Here is a 16,560-nt window from a genome sequence, read left to right on the forward strand (position 1 = left end):
GGGCAGGGACTTTATATACGGGGGCGTCTTCCTGTTAATACTCAGCTGGTCATAAGCCAGACTGAGAGCCAAACTGAAATTTTAAAAATCATCCCTTTGCACCCAGCCAGTGTGGCTCAGTGGATTGAGCCTTGACCCAAGAGGTCACTGGTTCCATTCCCGGTGTGGGCTGGTGCCCAGGTTGCAGGCTTGATCCCCGAGGGGGGCATGAGGAGGCAGCCGATCGATGTTCCTCTCACACACATCGATGTTTCTCTCTCTCCCTCTCCCTTTCTCTAAAATCAATTTTTAAAAAATTATCCCGTTGCCCTGGTACTTTTCATCTCTTGCAAGTCAATAGGAAATTCAAAGTCTCTGACTTTAAATAGCTCCCAGTGTTTGTTTTTTCAATAATATATAAAAAACATATAAGAAAAGTAGAGCAAATTCTAAATAAAGATAGGCCAATGAGATTTAGACAACTGGGAACACTTTGGGAAGCTGACCTCAGAAAGGACAAGACACAAGGTTGTTTCAGTCGGAAATCTTTTCCCCTGCAATTTCTAAAGAAAGCAGAGATCGCTCATGCTTAGAGTGGCTGTCCGTGGCCCCATCTTTAACAGCAGACTAGTCACGATGGGAAGGAGCTGGATGCTGTGATGGGTTTTAATGGTAAGATCTCCAAGATCCCGGCTTCCTGGACATGAAAAGTGATGCCTCCTTGTCAGCCGGACTCTCAGCAGGAGGCCCTCTGGCCACAGAGGCTCGGCCGCAGGCCCCTGAACTTCCCTTTTCCTTCCACCCCCTGTGAGCCCATAAGGCCCTCGCTGTGTCCAAAGCTGGTCTCTTACTGAAGGAAGACAAAAACTGGGCCTGAGTCCTAAGAGCCAGAGACCCCTCTAAAATGGAAAGACATGCCCGTCTGGTGTGGCTCAGTGATTGAGTGTCAACCTATGAACCAGGAGGTCAGGGTTCGATTCCCGGTCAGGGCACGTGCCTGGATCACAGCTTGATCCCCAGTGTGGGTTGTGCAGGAGGCAGCCGATCAATGATTCGCTCTCATCATTGATGTTTCTATCTCTCTCTCTCTCTCCCTTCCTCTCTGAAATCAATAAAAATATACCTTTAATAAATAAAGTGGAAAGACATGGCCAGACTGTTGTGTGACCAGAAGACATGGTCAAGGGCCACTGAGATGGGTGTATGTAGGGGAGTTGTCCTGCATCAGGTCCGAGCCGCCAGGAGCACCAGGCTCCCCGGCGGAGCTGAGTCCTCTGGGTGGCAGTTAGAAACAATCGCAGACAAGTTGCTCATTTCTCTGACTCTCAGCTCCCCTGAGAAATGAGCCCTGATCACGTCTGCCCTGATCGCCTGCTGGAATCAAGAAGAAAATGGAACAGAAAGGGTTCACAAGCCATTACTACGAACTAACAAGACATGATTACAATAACCTATGACCCGGCACCCCCAGTGAGAATGACGTAGGTATAGTAGCTACCATGTAGACACCGGCTCTGTGTCGTGCTTTTCCATCTATACATCCCAGGCCTAACAATATAGTTACAAGTATCCGCATTTGACATGGGGGGCAGCTGAGACCCAGGGAGGGACAGTGACCCCCCAAAGCCCAGTCAGCTGTTAAAAGGCAGAGTGGGGATTTGAACTCACACCTGTCACTCTGTGTGTCTAATAAAGAGGCAAAGGGTAAAAGTGATACATTCGGGGTTCACGTGAAAAGAAAAATAGGACGGGGATGATAGCCGAAAACCTCCGGTTTCTGAGGAAGGCTGCTGAACTTGTATTTAATTTAAAAATGGAGACAGTTGTCAAGGCGTCAGCAGAGTTCGGCAGTGGGCAGGGTGGTAGGAGGGAACGGTGGTCCTGGGCAGGCCGGGAAAGGGTGTCCCTGTACCCTTGGCCCAGGGGCTGGTGGAGCCATGTGGGCATGGCGAGTGGCCAGCCAGGGCTGGGCTTCTAAGAAGGGAGGACAGGAGACAGGACAGCAGAAGGTGAAGTCCACTTCGGGACTCCCTCTCGTTCCCACATCAGCAGTGAGCAGACAGGGGACAGGCGCGCGGTCCCCAGGGAGGAACAGGCTGGTTACCTCCCTGGATAATAGGAGATTCGATGATGGCTGAGGCACTGCGCACGTCCTAACGTCTCCACTTGCTCCCTGATGCCACAGTCCCTCTCTCGCCTCTCATCTTCTCTCCCTCCCTCCCTCCCTCCCTCCACGTTCCCCTCTCGTCTTTGACCTTCCTGGCCTCAATTCCTGGTGTCCTCGGCTTTCCCTCCTGCCTCCTCCCTCTCCACCCTCTGACAGACCGTATCAGCGAATCCCTCAACAGTGGCACGGAGAACTTTTTTTATTCGTCGCAGGATTTATTTTTAGGCTGAGACAAGTGCATCCTAAAAATGGAGTTCCTGATGGGCCGGGGCTGGGCAGAGCTATGCGCGGTATCTGGGCTTGGCCGCCCAGCCTGGCTCAGTCCACACGTGTGTGTGTGTGTGCATGTGCGTGTGTGTATATGCGTGTGTGCGTGAGAGCCTCGGCTCCCTCCTTCCTGAGCTCACAACTGCAGCAGCCGGACCCGAGGAGGTGAAGACTCAGTTCCAGGGCCCAGCAAGGGCAGGAGGGACAGACCAGCCTCCGCGCCCCCTGCCTCTCTCAACAAGCCCCTAAGAATTTTCCCTCTTTTGTCCTGCACTCAGCGTTGCTGGGCAGGACACCCCACTTCTCCCTGATGAAGCGGACGCACCTGTTTGTGGTGGGGGTCTGCCTGCTGTCCTCCTGCCGGGCGGAGGAGGGGCTGAACTTCCCCACGTACGACGGCAAGGACCGTGTGGTGAGCCTCACGGACAAGAACCTCAAGCAGGTCTTGAAGAGGTACGACCTGCTGTGCCTCTACTACCACGAGCCCGTGTCTTCCGACAAGGTTGCTCAGAAGCAGTTCCAGCTGAAGGAGATCGTGCTGGAGGTGAGCGGGGCGCTGATGCCGTCCCGGGAGCTGGGGCTGGCTGGCGGGGCTGGAGGCAGGAGGGGCAGGGTCCCCGTCCTGAACTCTCCCTGCACCCCTGTCTCAGGTGAATGGGAGGTACTCTTGTTGCACAGTTGGGATGAGGGAACAAGCGTGGGCCCAGACGCCGACAATGGGGACCATGGACTGTGGCTGTCCCAGGCTGGTCCTCTCGATTTTTCAAGGGCATTAGCCCCAGCCACTGTTTTTCGAAATGTCAAAACTATTGTTAAAAGGCCTGGCTGACATGGGATTCCGGGGCTGGTGGTGGGTTTCACTTGGAGTGCTGATGGTCCACTGGGTGTGCTGATGGCCCACTCGGGGTGCTGATGGTTCAATGGGTGTGCTGATGGTCCATTCGGGGTGCTGATGGTCCACTCAGGGTGCTGATGGCCCACTCGGGGTGCTGATGGCCCACTGGGTGTGCTGATGGCCCACTAGGGGTGCTGATGGCCCACTGGGTGTGCTGATGGCCCACTAGGGGTGCTGATGGCCCACTGAATGTGCTGATGGCCCACTCGGGGTGCTGATGGCCCACTGGGTGTGCTGATGGTTCAATGGGTGTGCTGATGGCCCACTTGGGGTGTTGATGGTCCACTCGGGGTGCTGATGGCCCACTCGGGGTGCTGATGGCCCACTCGGGGTGCTGATGGCCCACTCAGGGTGCTGATGGCCCACTAGAGGTGCTGATGCCCCACTGGATCTGCTGATGGTCTACTCGGGGTGCTGATGGCCCACTCGGGGTGCTGATGGCCCACTGGGTGTGCTGATGGCCAATTGGGTGTGTTGATAGCCCACTCTTTGCACCCTCCCCAAGATCCCTGAGACAGGGGAGGCCTTGACCTTGCGTCTCTTGGTGGGTCAGTGGGGAAAGTCACCAGGTGATGCTCCTTCCCTGTGGTTGGATTTGGTCAACATCACACAGAGTGTGTGTGTGTGTGTGTGTGTGTGTGAAGACTCAGTAACGGGATCTCTTTTCCTCAGAAAGTTCTTGGTGTGAGTTCAGGGCCGACACTGAAGTCAGTTCTTAGTTTATCTGCATTACGTGGCCCCTTAGTAACCTGGTGCTGGGGCCATTCTTGAATGCGGGGAGCGCGCCCTAGAACTCCCCTGGGCAGTCTAAGGTCACTCACACCCAGGAGCACCCTGAGTGCCAAGAATCCCAGGAGTCACCAGGTCCCTTGTCAGTCCCCATGCCCAGCCCTGCCCAGCCTAGGCGCAAACCTGTGAAAAGGACTATTTGAGAAAAATAGCCATTTATTAGCCATCAGAAAGCTCGCCTTCATCAAATACTTTGATGAACAGAATTACCATATAAACCCTTGTGGACTTGAATGCTAAAAAAAAAAAAAAAAAATTAATTGACTAATAAAAGCCAGGAACGCCACCCCCAAGCACATCCAAATATCTTTGCTGATTTAAGAAGCACTTCAGAATCCTAAGTGTCTCCTGGTGGCCACACAAGCACCTATTTCGGAGGCTTCATGCATGGCGTGTGGTCAGCAGGAGAGCTGTAGTAGACAGAGAGCAAGTGTTTTTAAAACACCACTGCCGTTAGATTTTCCTCAGCTCCCTCTGCGGGCTGGAGGCGGGCGTTGGGTGCCCTCTGTGGGCGGCAAGTGAAGAGAAGCAGGGACAGCTCTTACGTCTTGGTAGTGTGCACATGGGAACACTGCAGGTGGGTAAAACCAGGGCTGCTTAGCCCGTAAAATCCTCACTCCCACCAGCATCTCCATCTCAAACTGCCCTACTCAATTACTGAGAGGTACTTTTATGAAAAGTTTAAGTGAAGGCATAATGAATTTATGTATATGCTCCTCACTGTCCCGTTAGCTTAGAATTCAAAAAATTAAAAAATGCCAGTGCAGTGACCCCCATTTCTGACTGCATGTCAAACTAAAACACACACACACACACACACACTCCCCCAGGAGTATGTCTCCCTCGAAGACCAATACAAAATCCCGAGAAGGGTCTTGCCTCCGGGCTCATATCCCCGCAGACACCTCTGATCCAAGAGCACCCGGCAGGGACGGACAAGGGGAAGGTTCGCACAGGAAGTCGGAGCCCCAGAGGCACCCCAAGCTGGAGTGGATGTCAGTAGAGGGAGGAGAATACAGACAGTGGAGTCAGGAGATCATCACATTTACAGGATAATAATTATACATGCTTACGAGATCATTAGATGAAAATGAACATTTGTTGAATGCTTGCTGTGTACAAGGGCTGCTGTAAGCACTTTGTACACGTGGGCTGCTTTGGTCCTTACAACATTTCTATGACGTAGGTGCCGTTACTATCCCCATTTCACATATGGGGAAACTGAGGCACGGAGAGGCCAAGTTGCCCAAGATCACTCAACTAGTGCAGGTGAAGGCAGTCTTGTCCCTACACGGCACTGCTGCTGGGGTCATGAGACAGGTGTGAGGCTCAGCCTGGAGCCCGGGTCTGATGATGCCAGCTGCTCCCCAGCAGGGCTGAGCAGATCACAACCTGGAGGTACTCCTGAGGCAAATGCCCAAATCACAGAGGAGGCTGGGCATCCCTCCAGAAGGCGGGGCGGGGGCGGCCTTTGTTGAGATACCTGTCGGGTGTAGGCTGTTTCTCAGAACCCAGGACCAAAAAACGCCTCCAGAAAATCCGTGGGTGGGAAGGGAGGGTAGATGTGAGCTTCTAACTATTCTTCATGGTCAAAACAGCTATTTTGTCCTCTTTTTAAAAAAATATATGTTTTATTGATTTCAGAGAGGAAGTAAGAGGGAGAGAGAGGTAGAAACATCAATGATGAGAGAGAATCATTCATCATCAGCCTCCTGCCTGCCCCCTACTGGGGATTAAGCGCTAAACCTGGGCATGTGCCCTGACGGGAATTGAATGGTGACCTCCTGGTTCATAGGTCAATGGTCAACCACTGAGCCACACTTGCCAGCCTATTTTGTCCCCTGACCACCCCTCCCCCCGCCCCCCGCCGCCATTGCTCCCAAACGTGCACAAAGTAAATCTGACTGGGAAGCCGTGGTGGCACACCCCATCTCTCTAGCACTTCGTTCTGAGAGGAACTGTGATGCTGGGGGGGACCTCTGGCAGTGTCTGTGAGGCCATTCACATACCTTATCATAGTATGTTGTTATAATTGTTCTATTTTAGTACTAGTTATTATTATTAATAACTTACTGTGCCTACTTACTAAGTTAAACTTTATCATAGATAGCATGTATAGGAAAAAACATACTATGTATAGGGTTTGGTACTATCCTCGGTTTTAGGCATCCATTGGGCATCTCGGAACGTATCCCCCGTGGATAAGGGGGGACTACTCTATACATTTGTTGGATTAGGAGAAACTATGGAGGATCTTCTCAGGCAGGTTAGTGAGTGTTTTAGAATATGAAACTAAGTATTGTGAACCCCTGACTAGAAATATTAATTCATCAAATATCCACTGATCTGAGCACTCTTAGTAATCTTTGCATTAATAAATGAACTAAGGAGCCGATGAACGGATGACGAAAGAGCAATGCTTTCCACACTGTGAACAGGACAAACTGGTTCATTTGTTTGGGGTGAACTAGGTCCCTTGCACTGGCAGGCAAGTCGGGGTCGTGGCACAGAAATAGCCACACCATCCACGTGCCTGCACGCCAGGGTGACCCACAGCTCCTGCTGATTTCGACAGGACTCAGCTAGGGTGGGAGGTCCCCGAGCACCCCCTTTCTCCCCTCTGCCTCTCTCTGTTTGTCCCATGGTGCTTTGCTGTCCCACTGCATATTGGAGAGAGAGAATCATTGATTGGCTGCCTCCTGCACGCCCACAACCTGGGCATGTACCCTGCCTAGGAATCGAACCGTGACCTCCTGGTTCATAGGTCGATGCTCAACCACTGAGCCATGCCAGCTGGGCTCCTTTATTTCTCTTTAAATTAGATTAATGTTTTAAAAAGAACTGAACATAGTAAAAAAAAAATTAGATTAAGTCTGTCAGATTCAAGGACCTGCTGGTCTTCCTTGCTTAATCCCACTGACATGTGGTTAAAACTGCATTTTTAGCCATGGGACTCTCAGTCCAATATAGGCACAGCCTGGGCAGGAACCTCAGGCACGGCAAGGCTGGCCCAGCCCTCAAACCCCTTTAGCTCTGGCAAGTGTCCCAGAGGTTGTACTTCTACCCCCAAGAGAGGGAGGCCATGAAGTGGCCGGAGTCAAGTAAATCTGCAGCTGGGGCGACGTGGGAACACTGGGCAGAGAATAGCGGCGCCCGCAGGGCTCGGCATTCCTTCCAGCTGTTCGTGCCCAAAGACGGCCGCTCCACACGCGCACCTGCCGCGCCCGGAAAGATCCGTGAGGTCAGGCTGGGCTTTGGGGCGAGTCCTCGCAGGGAGCCGGCGCTCTCTCGGAGGACGTGTGCGCATGCTCAGTCTCACACTGCCCTCTTCGAGCCCAAGTGCCTCAACCATGTGACGAGAGTTTGCTGTGCGGGTCTGTGATAAAGCCCGTGCCTGGGTGAGACGGCAAAGAGACAAGAGGTGCTATTGCCAGAGCATGGACTGTATTGGTCATAGGTAAATTCTTCCTTCCGCATACAGGATTAATAGGGAGACGGATTTTACAACGTGGCCAACACACTGTCGATTCAGGAGGTTTTAGACCTGGGATGGGGAACCTTTTCTTGCCCAGGGCCCGCTGGATATTTATAACATCATTTGTGGGCCATACAAAATTATCAACTTAAAAATTAGTCTGCTATATTTGGTCAAACATTTAATTAGCTCACCCCGAATGCCTTGGCAGGGCCAGACCAAATGATTTCACAGGCCTTATACAGCCTGTGGAGTGGACATTCCCCACCCATGTTTTAGACCCAAAAAACCCTCAATACTCAAGCCCAAATTTAGGAAGCCTGGTCAGTGTATCCCTGAGGGAGACTTCCTCTTAAAGTTATACATTTTTAAGTTTGTTTTTCAATTATAGTTTACATTCAATATTACTGTGTTAGTTTCAGGTGTGTGGTATAATGGTTAGACAATCCTATACTTGACAAAGTGTTCCCCCGATCTTCCCAGTGCCCACCTGGCACCATCCTAGTTATTACAATGTTATTGACGAGCTTCCCTGTGCTGTGCTTCGCGTCCCGGGACCATTCTGTGACCACCGACCAGCACGTCTCTATCCCTCACCTTTCCCACCCAGTCCCCAACGCCCCTCCCCTCTGGCCACCATCACCACGTTATAAATCTTCCAACCGAGACGAGATACCACGGAAGTCACCACTATGAAACTATTGTAAGGACCAGTCCAATGTCAAGCAGTAAGATGAAAAGAACAGAATCTGTGTGAGTCACCAGGCCTGTCGCAAGCAGCAGCTCTGCCCTTCCAGTGAGCGCTGCGGGTCGGTGTGGAGGGAGTCTGTATAATACACAGCTCGGCCTTCGCACCTAAATGACTTGTTCCACCAAGAAAGCCGGCCCCTGCCCGCTAGTACTGACCCCTAGGACGGAGCCACGAAGGCCCCCTGTCTGTAAACTGGATGCGGTTTTACCCTGAGGAGTGGTTTCTGTTGGGACAGCCACCAGGAGAGCGGCCAGTGCGCCGTCCTGCAGCCCGGCTGGCCAGGCCAGAGCGCTCCTCAGTGCCCGGCGCCTGTCCCAGCAGCGCCCACCCTGCTTCCTGGTGCCCACGCCAGGCAGGCCTCTCCTCACCATCCGCCTGTGTGGGCAGGGAGGTGGGCCAACAGGTACCCCCCCACACACACTCACCTGCCTCCATCTTAGAGGGACACACAGCCACCCTGACTCAGGACACCCAGCGAATGTGACTGCTCAGAGCCCCACAGCCGATGAGAAGCAGAGCCAGGACTGAGGCCCAGGTCCCCGCGAGGCCCGGGTGGAGGGAGCTGGAGGTAATGGATGAGAGCGTGGGCTCTGGAGCCAGAGTGTCCCCCGAGTTATTTATGAAGGAAATGCAGCATCCCCGGGACTCAAAGGAAAAGGGACTACAGCAGCCGCACCTCCCCTGCAGGGCCAAAACCACCGGCTTTGATGCCAGGGCACCTGGGTCTGAGTCCTTGCACGGTCAAGGCCTCGAACTGGACATCTGACCACAAGCCGGTGACACTTCTCAGGGCTGAGCGCTTCCTGTGTGGAACAGAAGCCACTCCCCCCGTCACAGGTCTGAGGAGAGAGGAGGGGACGAGAAAGATGGCCAGCACGCGCTGGTGCTCAGCAAAGGGCTCTGGTGAGTCGTCGTGTCCGTGACCACCTGGCCCTCTGCTTGGTTCTCCACAGCGTTTGCCGTCATCAGCAGATGTTGTCAGAATAAACACTAGCGGACGTCTCATAAAGTCGCCAAGCAGCAATGCTCCTCCGTGTGCACTATGGGGAGGCGATCAGAGCCCTCGGCTTCCAGCCACTGCTTTTGTTTTCTTCCTCACCTGAGGAGTGAGGCTATTTCCCCACTGATTTTTAGATACAGTGGGGCCTTGACTTACGAGTTTAATTCATTCTGTGACGGAGCTCGTAACTCAAATTACTCGTATGTCAAATCAAAAAGTGAACGAGTAAGACACGTGATGCTGGGCTGATGTTGTGGCGTTCACTGTGACGTTCGCTGCGCCAACTAGCGGTGGGGTATCTGAAGCTGGCTCATAACCCAAATTTTAGCTCGCAACTCAAAGCAAAAAATCGGCTGAGAGACGGCTCGTATCTAGAAAAACTCGTTAGTCGGGACACTCGTAAGTCAAGGCCCCACTGTAGAGAGTGGAAGGGGGGAGAGAGAGAGAAACATTGGTGTGAGAGAGACATATTCATTGGTTGCCTCCCCCCGAGTGGGGCTGGGGATTGAACCTGTAACCGAGGTACATGCCCTTGACCAGGAACCGAACCCGAGACCCTTTGGTCTATGGGCCAATGCTCTAACCACTGAGCAACTGGCCAGGGCCAGCCACTATTTCACATTTAGGAAGTCTCTCCAGCAGCAGAGCCCTGTCTCCACCATGTTTAAATTTTATTTCTTATTTATTGTTTTATGAGGAGTATCAACCCAGGGAAGGTTTAGTCATGAAAGGGGTGATCTTCCCTGGCGGCAGTGCCTACCTTGTGGGACTCTGAGGGAGGCTGGGGTTTGGGCGGCCGGACTGCATTTTCACAGGCTCTCGGGCACAGAACTCTGCTGAGCAAAACTGGGAAAGGGCATGGCCTAGCCCGACGTCAGTCAAATCCATATTTTTAAAAATCCACGTGTAGGAAAGAGCTTGAAAACACATTAATTCACTTTTAAAACATGGGAAATATGTAGGAAAGTGTTTGGAGAAAAAAATCCACTGGGATAAAAAGAAAAAAACCTGGCCTCCAGAAATAGCCCGCTCAGTCAGTCAGTGTGAGACCGTGCCTGTGTGCTGAAGACGGCTGGAGAGCTGGCTTCTCAGTGTGTGGGCAGGGGCCGGCATCGGCGCCACCTGGGACCTTGTCAGAAATGCAGCTTCGTGGGTCCCACCTGGGCCTGCGAGCCAGAAACTCTGGGGCGGGCTTCCCTCCAGGTTCCAGAACCGAAGCTTGGGGTCATGGGGTGACTTGAGGTGAATTTCTAGGGAACACACTAAGCACGTGCACCCATGCTTCTCCTGCAAGAATTCCCTCTCATTTTTTAGATTAGAAAATGGAAATCAGGGAGTTGTGAGCTGCTCAGTCTCACAGCTGATGAGTAGCAGTCATGGGCCAGGTCCCCGTGAGACCCAGGTGCTGGGAGCTGATATAATGGGTGAGAGCGTGGGCTTTGCAACCAGAATGTCAGGGTTGGGATCCCAGCTATGTCACTTTAATGCTGTGTGGTCCTGGGCAAGTTGGTTAGCCTCTCTGTGCCTCCAGTTCCTCATCTGCAAACTTCCACTTCATGCGGGTTTGGGGAAGGTTCCATAAGGTAGTTTATATTAGGTGTGGGAGCAGGATCCAGCAGGTAGTAAACACCCAATATCCTTGTTGTTGTTATGGTGTTTGGCATCGGCCAAGGTGATAGCCCCAAATAGAACAATGGATAGTCTCCCTCGCCCCCAAGGCTTTTTCAGGGGCCACCAATCCAGCCCCAGAGGCCCCAGCATTCACCTGAGTCTCAGGACGTAGCTGTGCCATCCCCTCCCCTGCCTCCTGCGGGCACATCACGTGCCAGCCCCCAGCTATACATAGATCAGGCCTCATTTGAGGGCGGTGGAAAGTGACAGGAGATTACCGGGAGGTAAGCATCAGCTCTCCAGTTTCAGGGCAGGGCACACAGTTGTTGAATCGCTTGACTTGTCACCAGGTGGTATCAGGGACAGTGGGTGAGAACAGCCACTGGGCGCTTAGCTTCCAGGGACCAGCAGGATGGCAGCCAGGGTATTTTTAATGAGTGGCTTTAGGGACATTCACTTTGAGCAAAGACCTGTGGCATTTCCCCCCAGGCTCCTCCATCCTCAGATTTTTTTCCAGACTCTTGAGCCTGGCGCCTGGCATATTGCAGGTGCTGTCCTCTGAGGCCCAGAGCCCAGTCACACAGCCCAGGGAGCGTGTCCCCTGGTGCTTCTGTATTAACTTCCCCCTCCTTTCATGGGCAAACTTCTTGAACAAATGATCCACACCTGCTCTAGCATGTCCTTGCCACCCACTCAACTCCCTCTGGCTTTTGTCCCCGCTCCTCTCTAAAAGGTCATTGGTGGCTTACCCATCCTGAAAGGAGAGACTTCACGGGGTCCCCCTGCCCCCAGGACTCCCTGCAGCATTCGATCTGACCACCCATTCCTTCTCAATGCTCTCTCTGCCCGTGACTTTGGAGTCATGACACTGTTCCTTGTCCTCCTCCTGCTTCTCTTAGACTCCACTCTGACTCTTCCTGTTCTTGCTTCTATGAGGTGGCCAGTCCCTGAAGATGCCACCCACCTCTCACCTCTGGAGCTCCACTCGGAGCCTCTCCCCTGAGCTCCAGGTTGGCACCTCCAGCTCTTGGCTGGACTTCCATCGCCATGAACTCACTGCATCTGAATCCAGGCGGAGCTCCTTGCCCCTGGCTCTGGCATGCCCTCCTGACGTCACTGCTTTGTCCTCCACTCTGTTCCCTGGCTGGAGACCCTGGAATCATCTTGCTCTCTTCCTCTCCTTTGGTTTCCCTCCCTTCTCTCTCCAAAACCATGCATGGCAGTTACCAGGTCCGCCTGACTCTCCATTTGTAACCTCACCCCACAAGTTACGCCTTCTCCGTCCACTGCCACTGCCTCCATCTGAGACCAGTCACCTCCCACTTAACTATGGCATCAGCCTCCCAACTGGTCGCCTTTCCTTTCCACTCTCCTTTCTATCTGTCGGGTCTATGACCTCAGATCACCCTCCTCAAACCCAGATTAGCCACACTGCTCTTCTATTCAAACAGCTCCCAAGTCAGAACGACCAGTCCTAATATTCAGAGTCCCTCACACTTTCTCATGTGCCTGGAACACACTACTCCCTTCAGTGTCCCCAAAGAAGCCCTCTGCTTAAGGAAGTCAGCCTGATGCCTCTGTGATGATTGGCATCGAACTAGACTTCATCTTCAAGGGAATAAGTGACCAAGAAGAGTAAATCCCAGTGCTTAAGAACACAGGGCTTGGAATCAGAGACCTGGATTTCTGACTTGGTCGCAAGGGCTGGGATGGCCGTAAAATATGGACAATAACAATATCTATCGTGAGGCTGTTGTGAAGATTCTATGAGATAAAGCATGTAACGTGCTGGCCCAGTTCTTGGCATGCAGTAAGTGCTTAATCAGTGTTGGATTTTCTTCATAATACCATGACAGCTGGATGGAGTTCTGGACCTTGGACCGATTCAAAAATACCAAAGCCTGATGTAGTGAAATGAAAAGAGAACAGTAACTGCTACTGAGGACCTACTATGATCATGGTCTGTGTAAACAAAAGTGAGACATATTTTAGCATCAAGGATCTTGTGATTTCATTAGGGAGGAAGCTAATAAAAAATTAGGTATGTGCTAAAGGACCAGAAAATAAAGGCTAGAGAGAGAGAGAAATATATATATATATATATATATATATATATATATATAGATATAGAGAGAGAGAGAGAGAGAGAGAGAGAACACTACGAATGTCTACTTTATTATTGACTTTACATATTATTTAATAGAACTTTTTCCATAAAATTATTTTGTACTTAGAATCAGCAATGGCTGCCCAGTTGGTTGGTGTCATCATGTACACCAAAAGGCTGCAGTGGTTCTCAACCTTCCTAATCTTGCGACCCTTTAATACAGTTCCTCATGTTGTGGTGACCCCCAACCATAAAATTATTTTCGTTGCTACTTCATAACTGTAATTTTGCTACTGTTATGAATCATAATGTAAATATCTGATATGCTATATGTGTTTTCTGATGGTCGCGACACACAGGTTGAGGACCACTGGGTTACAGGTTCAATTCTCAGTCAGGGCACATACCTAAGTTGAGGGTTCAATCCCTGGTCAGAGTGTGTACAGGAAGCAAATGATCAATGTTTCTCTCTCACATTGATGTTTCTCTCCCTCTACCTCCCTCTTCCTCTCTCTAAAAGTCAATGAAAACATATCAGCTGAGGATTTAAAAAACAAAAAACAAAACAAAAAAGAATCAGCAATGGCCAAAGTAAATCCTAATGCTTCCGGAAAGAATGAATGTGTGCCAAAGTCCAGGGGCTACATGTACCAACCAGTAAGAGACAACCCTGTTCTGTAGGGTGGGCAATAGGTCTCTAGGGTGGACAATAGGTGAAACAGTCTGAGAAGTTACCAATCAATCAAACAAAAAAAAACCAGCAGAGGAAAGACTAAGTCAGCAGGATTCCAGTTTTCTGGAATTTAGAAAACAGTGACTCTCTCCTTTCTCCGCCTATTTGTAACTCCATCCCTGCAATTGGCTCAAATGTCCTTGAATTTGTGAAGTATTTGGGCTAGCCCATCATTTCATACACAGTTTGATGTCTCTAAGGAACTACATGAGACATGAAAGAGGCACAAAATGGATCCTTCTCTTAGGGAGGAAGATGCACAGTACAGAAGAGACGTACACAACTCTCATGACTGTGAAATAAGCGTCGGCGCCATGTCTCTGCGATGAGCTACTGGAATTCACAGAAAGGAGGCTGGGGTGAAATATGACCCTGGAGCTGGGCTTTGCAGCCGAGGGTGGCCAAGGCTGGCAGCAACGTGAGCGAGCACTGGGACTGGGCTGTAGCCGAGGGCAGAAAGGAACATCTGAGCTGGAGATCAGGGCCAGAGCAAAGGCGAGGTGCCATCCAGCCAAGTGGGAGACGCAGACAATGTCCAGCTTGCTCCCCCAGTCAGCCGGGGTTCCTGGTCTTGGGGGGAAGGGATCGGGTCAGGAGTCAGCTCAGAAGGCCTTTCACCACAGCCATTCTCCAGCCCCCGGCCCCGCCCCCCACCACCCTCAGTCTCACTGCTCTCTCTTGGGTTGCAGCCAGTCAGGCTTGGGTCACCCTTGGCTTAGGCTCATGAGAGGGGCTCGCTAGGGCTGACAGAAGTGATGACAGAGCTCAAGTGGGCAGGCTTCGGGCCTCATCACAGTGGGAGGCGAGAGTGACGGGGCACTGCGGGGACTGTGCGTCAGTGTGCCCAGGAGGAGGTGAGCAGGTCTCGGCCAGTGTGGTCTTGGCCCATCGGTGAGAGCCGCTTCTGTCTGTGCTTCCACGCCTAGGACGGTGAGGGGCTCTGCTCAGTTAAACTGGAAGCCAGGGGTGCAGAACTGAGTTTGTCTGAGACAGCACCTTCCCCGTCCACTTGTCTGTCTTCCAAAGTCACATCTAATCAACATGGGGACTAGGAGACCATGACTGACATGCCTAGGAGAGGCACACATCTGCATCCACCTAAAAACCAACAAAGCATGATGGTGTGTGCCTAGGAGACATCAGAGTTAAATTCTGTGCTGAATTTTCAGAGTTAACTTCTTATATTCTCAATAACATTCATATTTCTCCTCTATGCCTAAGGTAGGGGGCCCCCAGGGCCAAGTGTGGAAAACTTTATGCCATACCACTTGTGGGTGGGTACCCATCTTCCTGAGGGGACAAGCATAGAGTCCTTTTGCCCCCGTTGGTCACAGTAATAATGGGAGTATCAAGGAAGCCCCCTGAACATCTCAAAATATTATCCTGTGACATAGTCTATATCTTTCTGCCTTGGGCTCACGTATTCTCCTTGTCTTTCCCTTCAGCTTGTGGCCCAAGTCCTGGAACATAAAGATATAGGCTTTGTGATGGTCGATGCCAAGAAAGAAGCCAAGCTTGCCAAGAAACTGGGTAAGTGTGATTTTTGTTAGATACATCAGGAAGAAACAAAGCGTCTTGCAAAAAAAAAAAAAAAAAAAAGGTATAGTTTCATTTATTCTTGCATGATAACTGGGCTTTATATGTATGTTCATTGCTATGATCTTGCATACCCTAGTCTTGGTTGTAGAAGAGTTTCAGAAAAGTAAATACCAGCTTAACTTGAATGGTTTTACATTAATCATCTAATGAAGACGGCTTCTTCCTGGAGAAATTGACACTAAATATTTAAGCCTTTATTTTTAGATCCTAGAGTTAAAAGGCCTGCTTCTCTATCTCACTACCATGGTGGTCTCTCCTTCCATCATCTATTATTTCCTTACCTCTCGGCTAAAACGGCCAACACATACAAAATCAGTGGTAGTGACTCTGATGTCCCAGTGGTTTCTAAATTAAAGGCTAAACCCCAGCTGGCCATTATCACCAAGGATAAGAGGGAGGATTTAGATGAGGTAGCGTGACTACCCAGCTCGGGCTGTAATCTCTGGGTCAATATGTCCTGCATAAGTGCAAGCGAACTTTAAGATCCCTACAGTGCTAATCCCAAGGAGAAAGAACACAAACAACTTCCCTGGTTTTCAAACATCCCACACGTGAACTGCCCACTTAGCTTTTTTCCACATGACTAGTGAACAGTGGCCATGGCAGGAGGTTATAAAACAGGACCTTTGAAGAAAGGTTAACTGGATGTGGAATAGTAAGCATGGGGGTGGGCGTTAGTGGTGGTTCTATCAATACATTTAGGTAGCCCTGGCCAGTTTGGCTCGGTGGTTAGAACATCACCCTGTGGACCGAAGGGTCGAGGGTTCGATTCCCAGTCAAGGGCATCTAACTTAGTTGCTCAATCCCATTGTTTTAAAGAGAAGTTGGATTTCTAATAAATTAGTTTGAGGAAAAAACTAGTGTTCCAGTGATCTAGAAATTTAGGGAAGATAAGCTGGGAAAGCATTCATATGGCCCAGTGAACATCCTCCCAGTCAGGATGTGATGGGGCTTGAAAAGTCTCAATGGGCCTTTCCCCAAGCTCAGCCTGGAGGAATTACCGGAATAGGTTCCTTCTCGACTACCTGATCCTCGGAGTTTCCAGGACAGTGGAAGTTTTGTGAACCTTCTTCTTCATCTCCATCCTCACCTCCACTTGCCCGAGTTGGGTCGCCATAGGGCTGCACCAGTGCAACAGCCTCCTAACTGATTTCACTTGGAGCAAAATCCAATAGCAGGACACTGGC

The 16,560-nt window shown here is 51.0% G+C and overlaps 1 protein-coding gene across 1 annotated transcript in view; it reads left to right on the forward strand.

Moving 5' to 3' along the window:
* The first annotated feature begins 2,469 nt into the window (after window positions 1-2,469).
* The window catches only part of CASQ2 (calsequestrin 2), a 45,668-nt gene continuing 31,577 nt past the window's right edge, over window positions 2,470-16,560 (forward strand). The window contains exons 1-2 of the mRNA XM_036342568.1: window positions 2,470-2,957; window positions 15,220-15,304. Coding sequence (XP_036198461.1) covers window positions 2,724-2,957; window positions 15,220-15,304 — 319 coding nt within the window. The 5' untranslated portion in view covers window positions 2,470-2,723. The remainder of the gene's footprint in view (window positions 2,958-15,219; window positions 15,305-16,560) is intronic.

Source organism: Myotis myotis, unplaced genomic scaffold (genome assembly GCF_014108235.1).
Source record: "Myotis myotis isolate mMyoMyo1 unplaced genomic scaffold, mMyoMyo1.p scaffold_m19_p_18, whole genome shotgun sequence".
Classification (NCBI taxonomy): Eukaryota; Metazoa; Chordata; class Mammalia; order Chiroptera; family Vespertilionidae; genus Myotis; species Myotis myotis.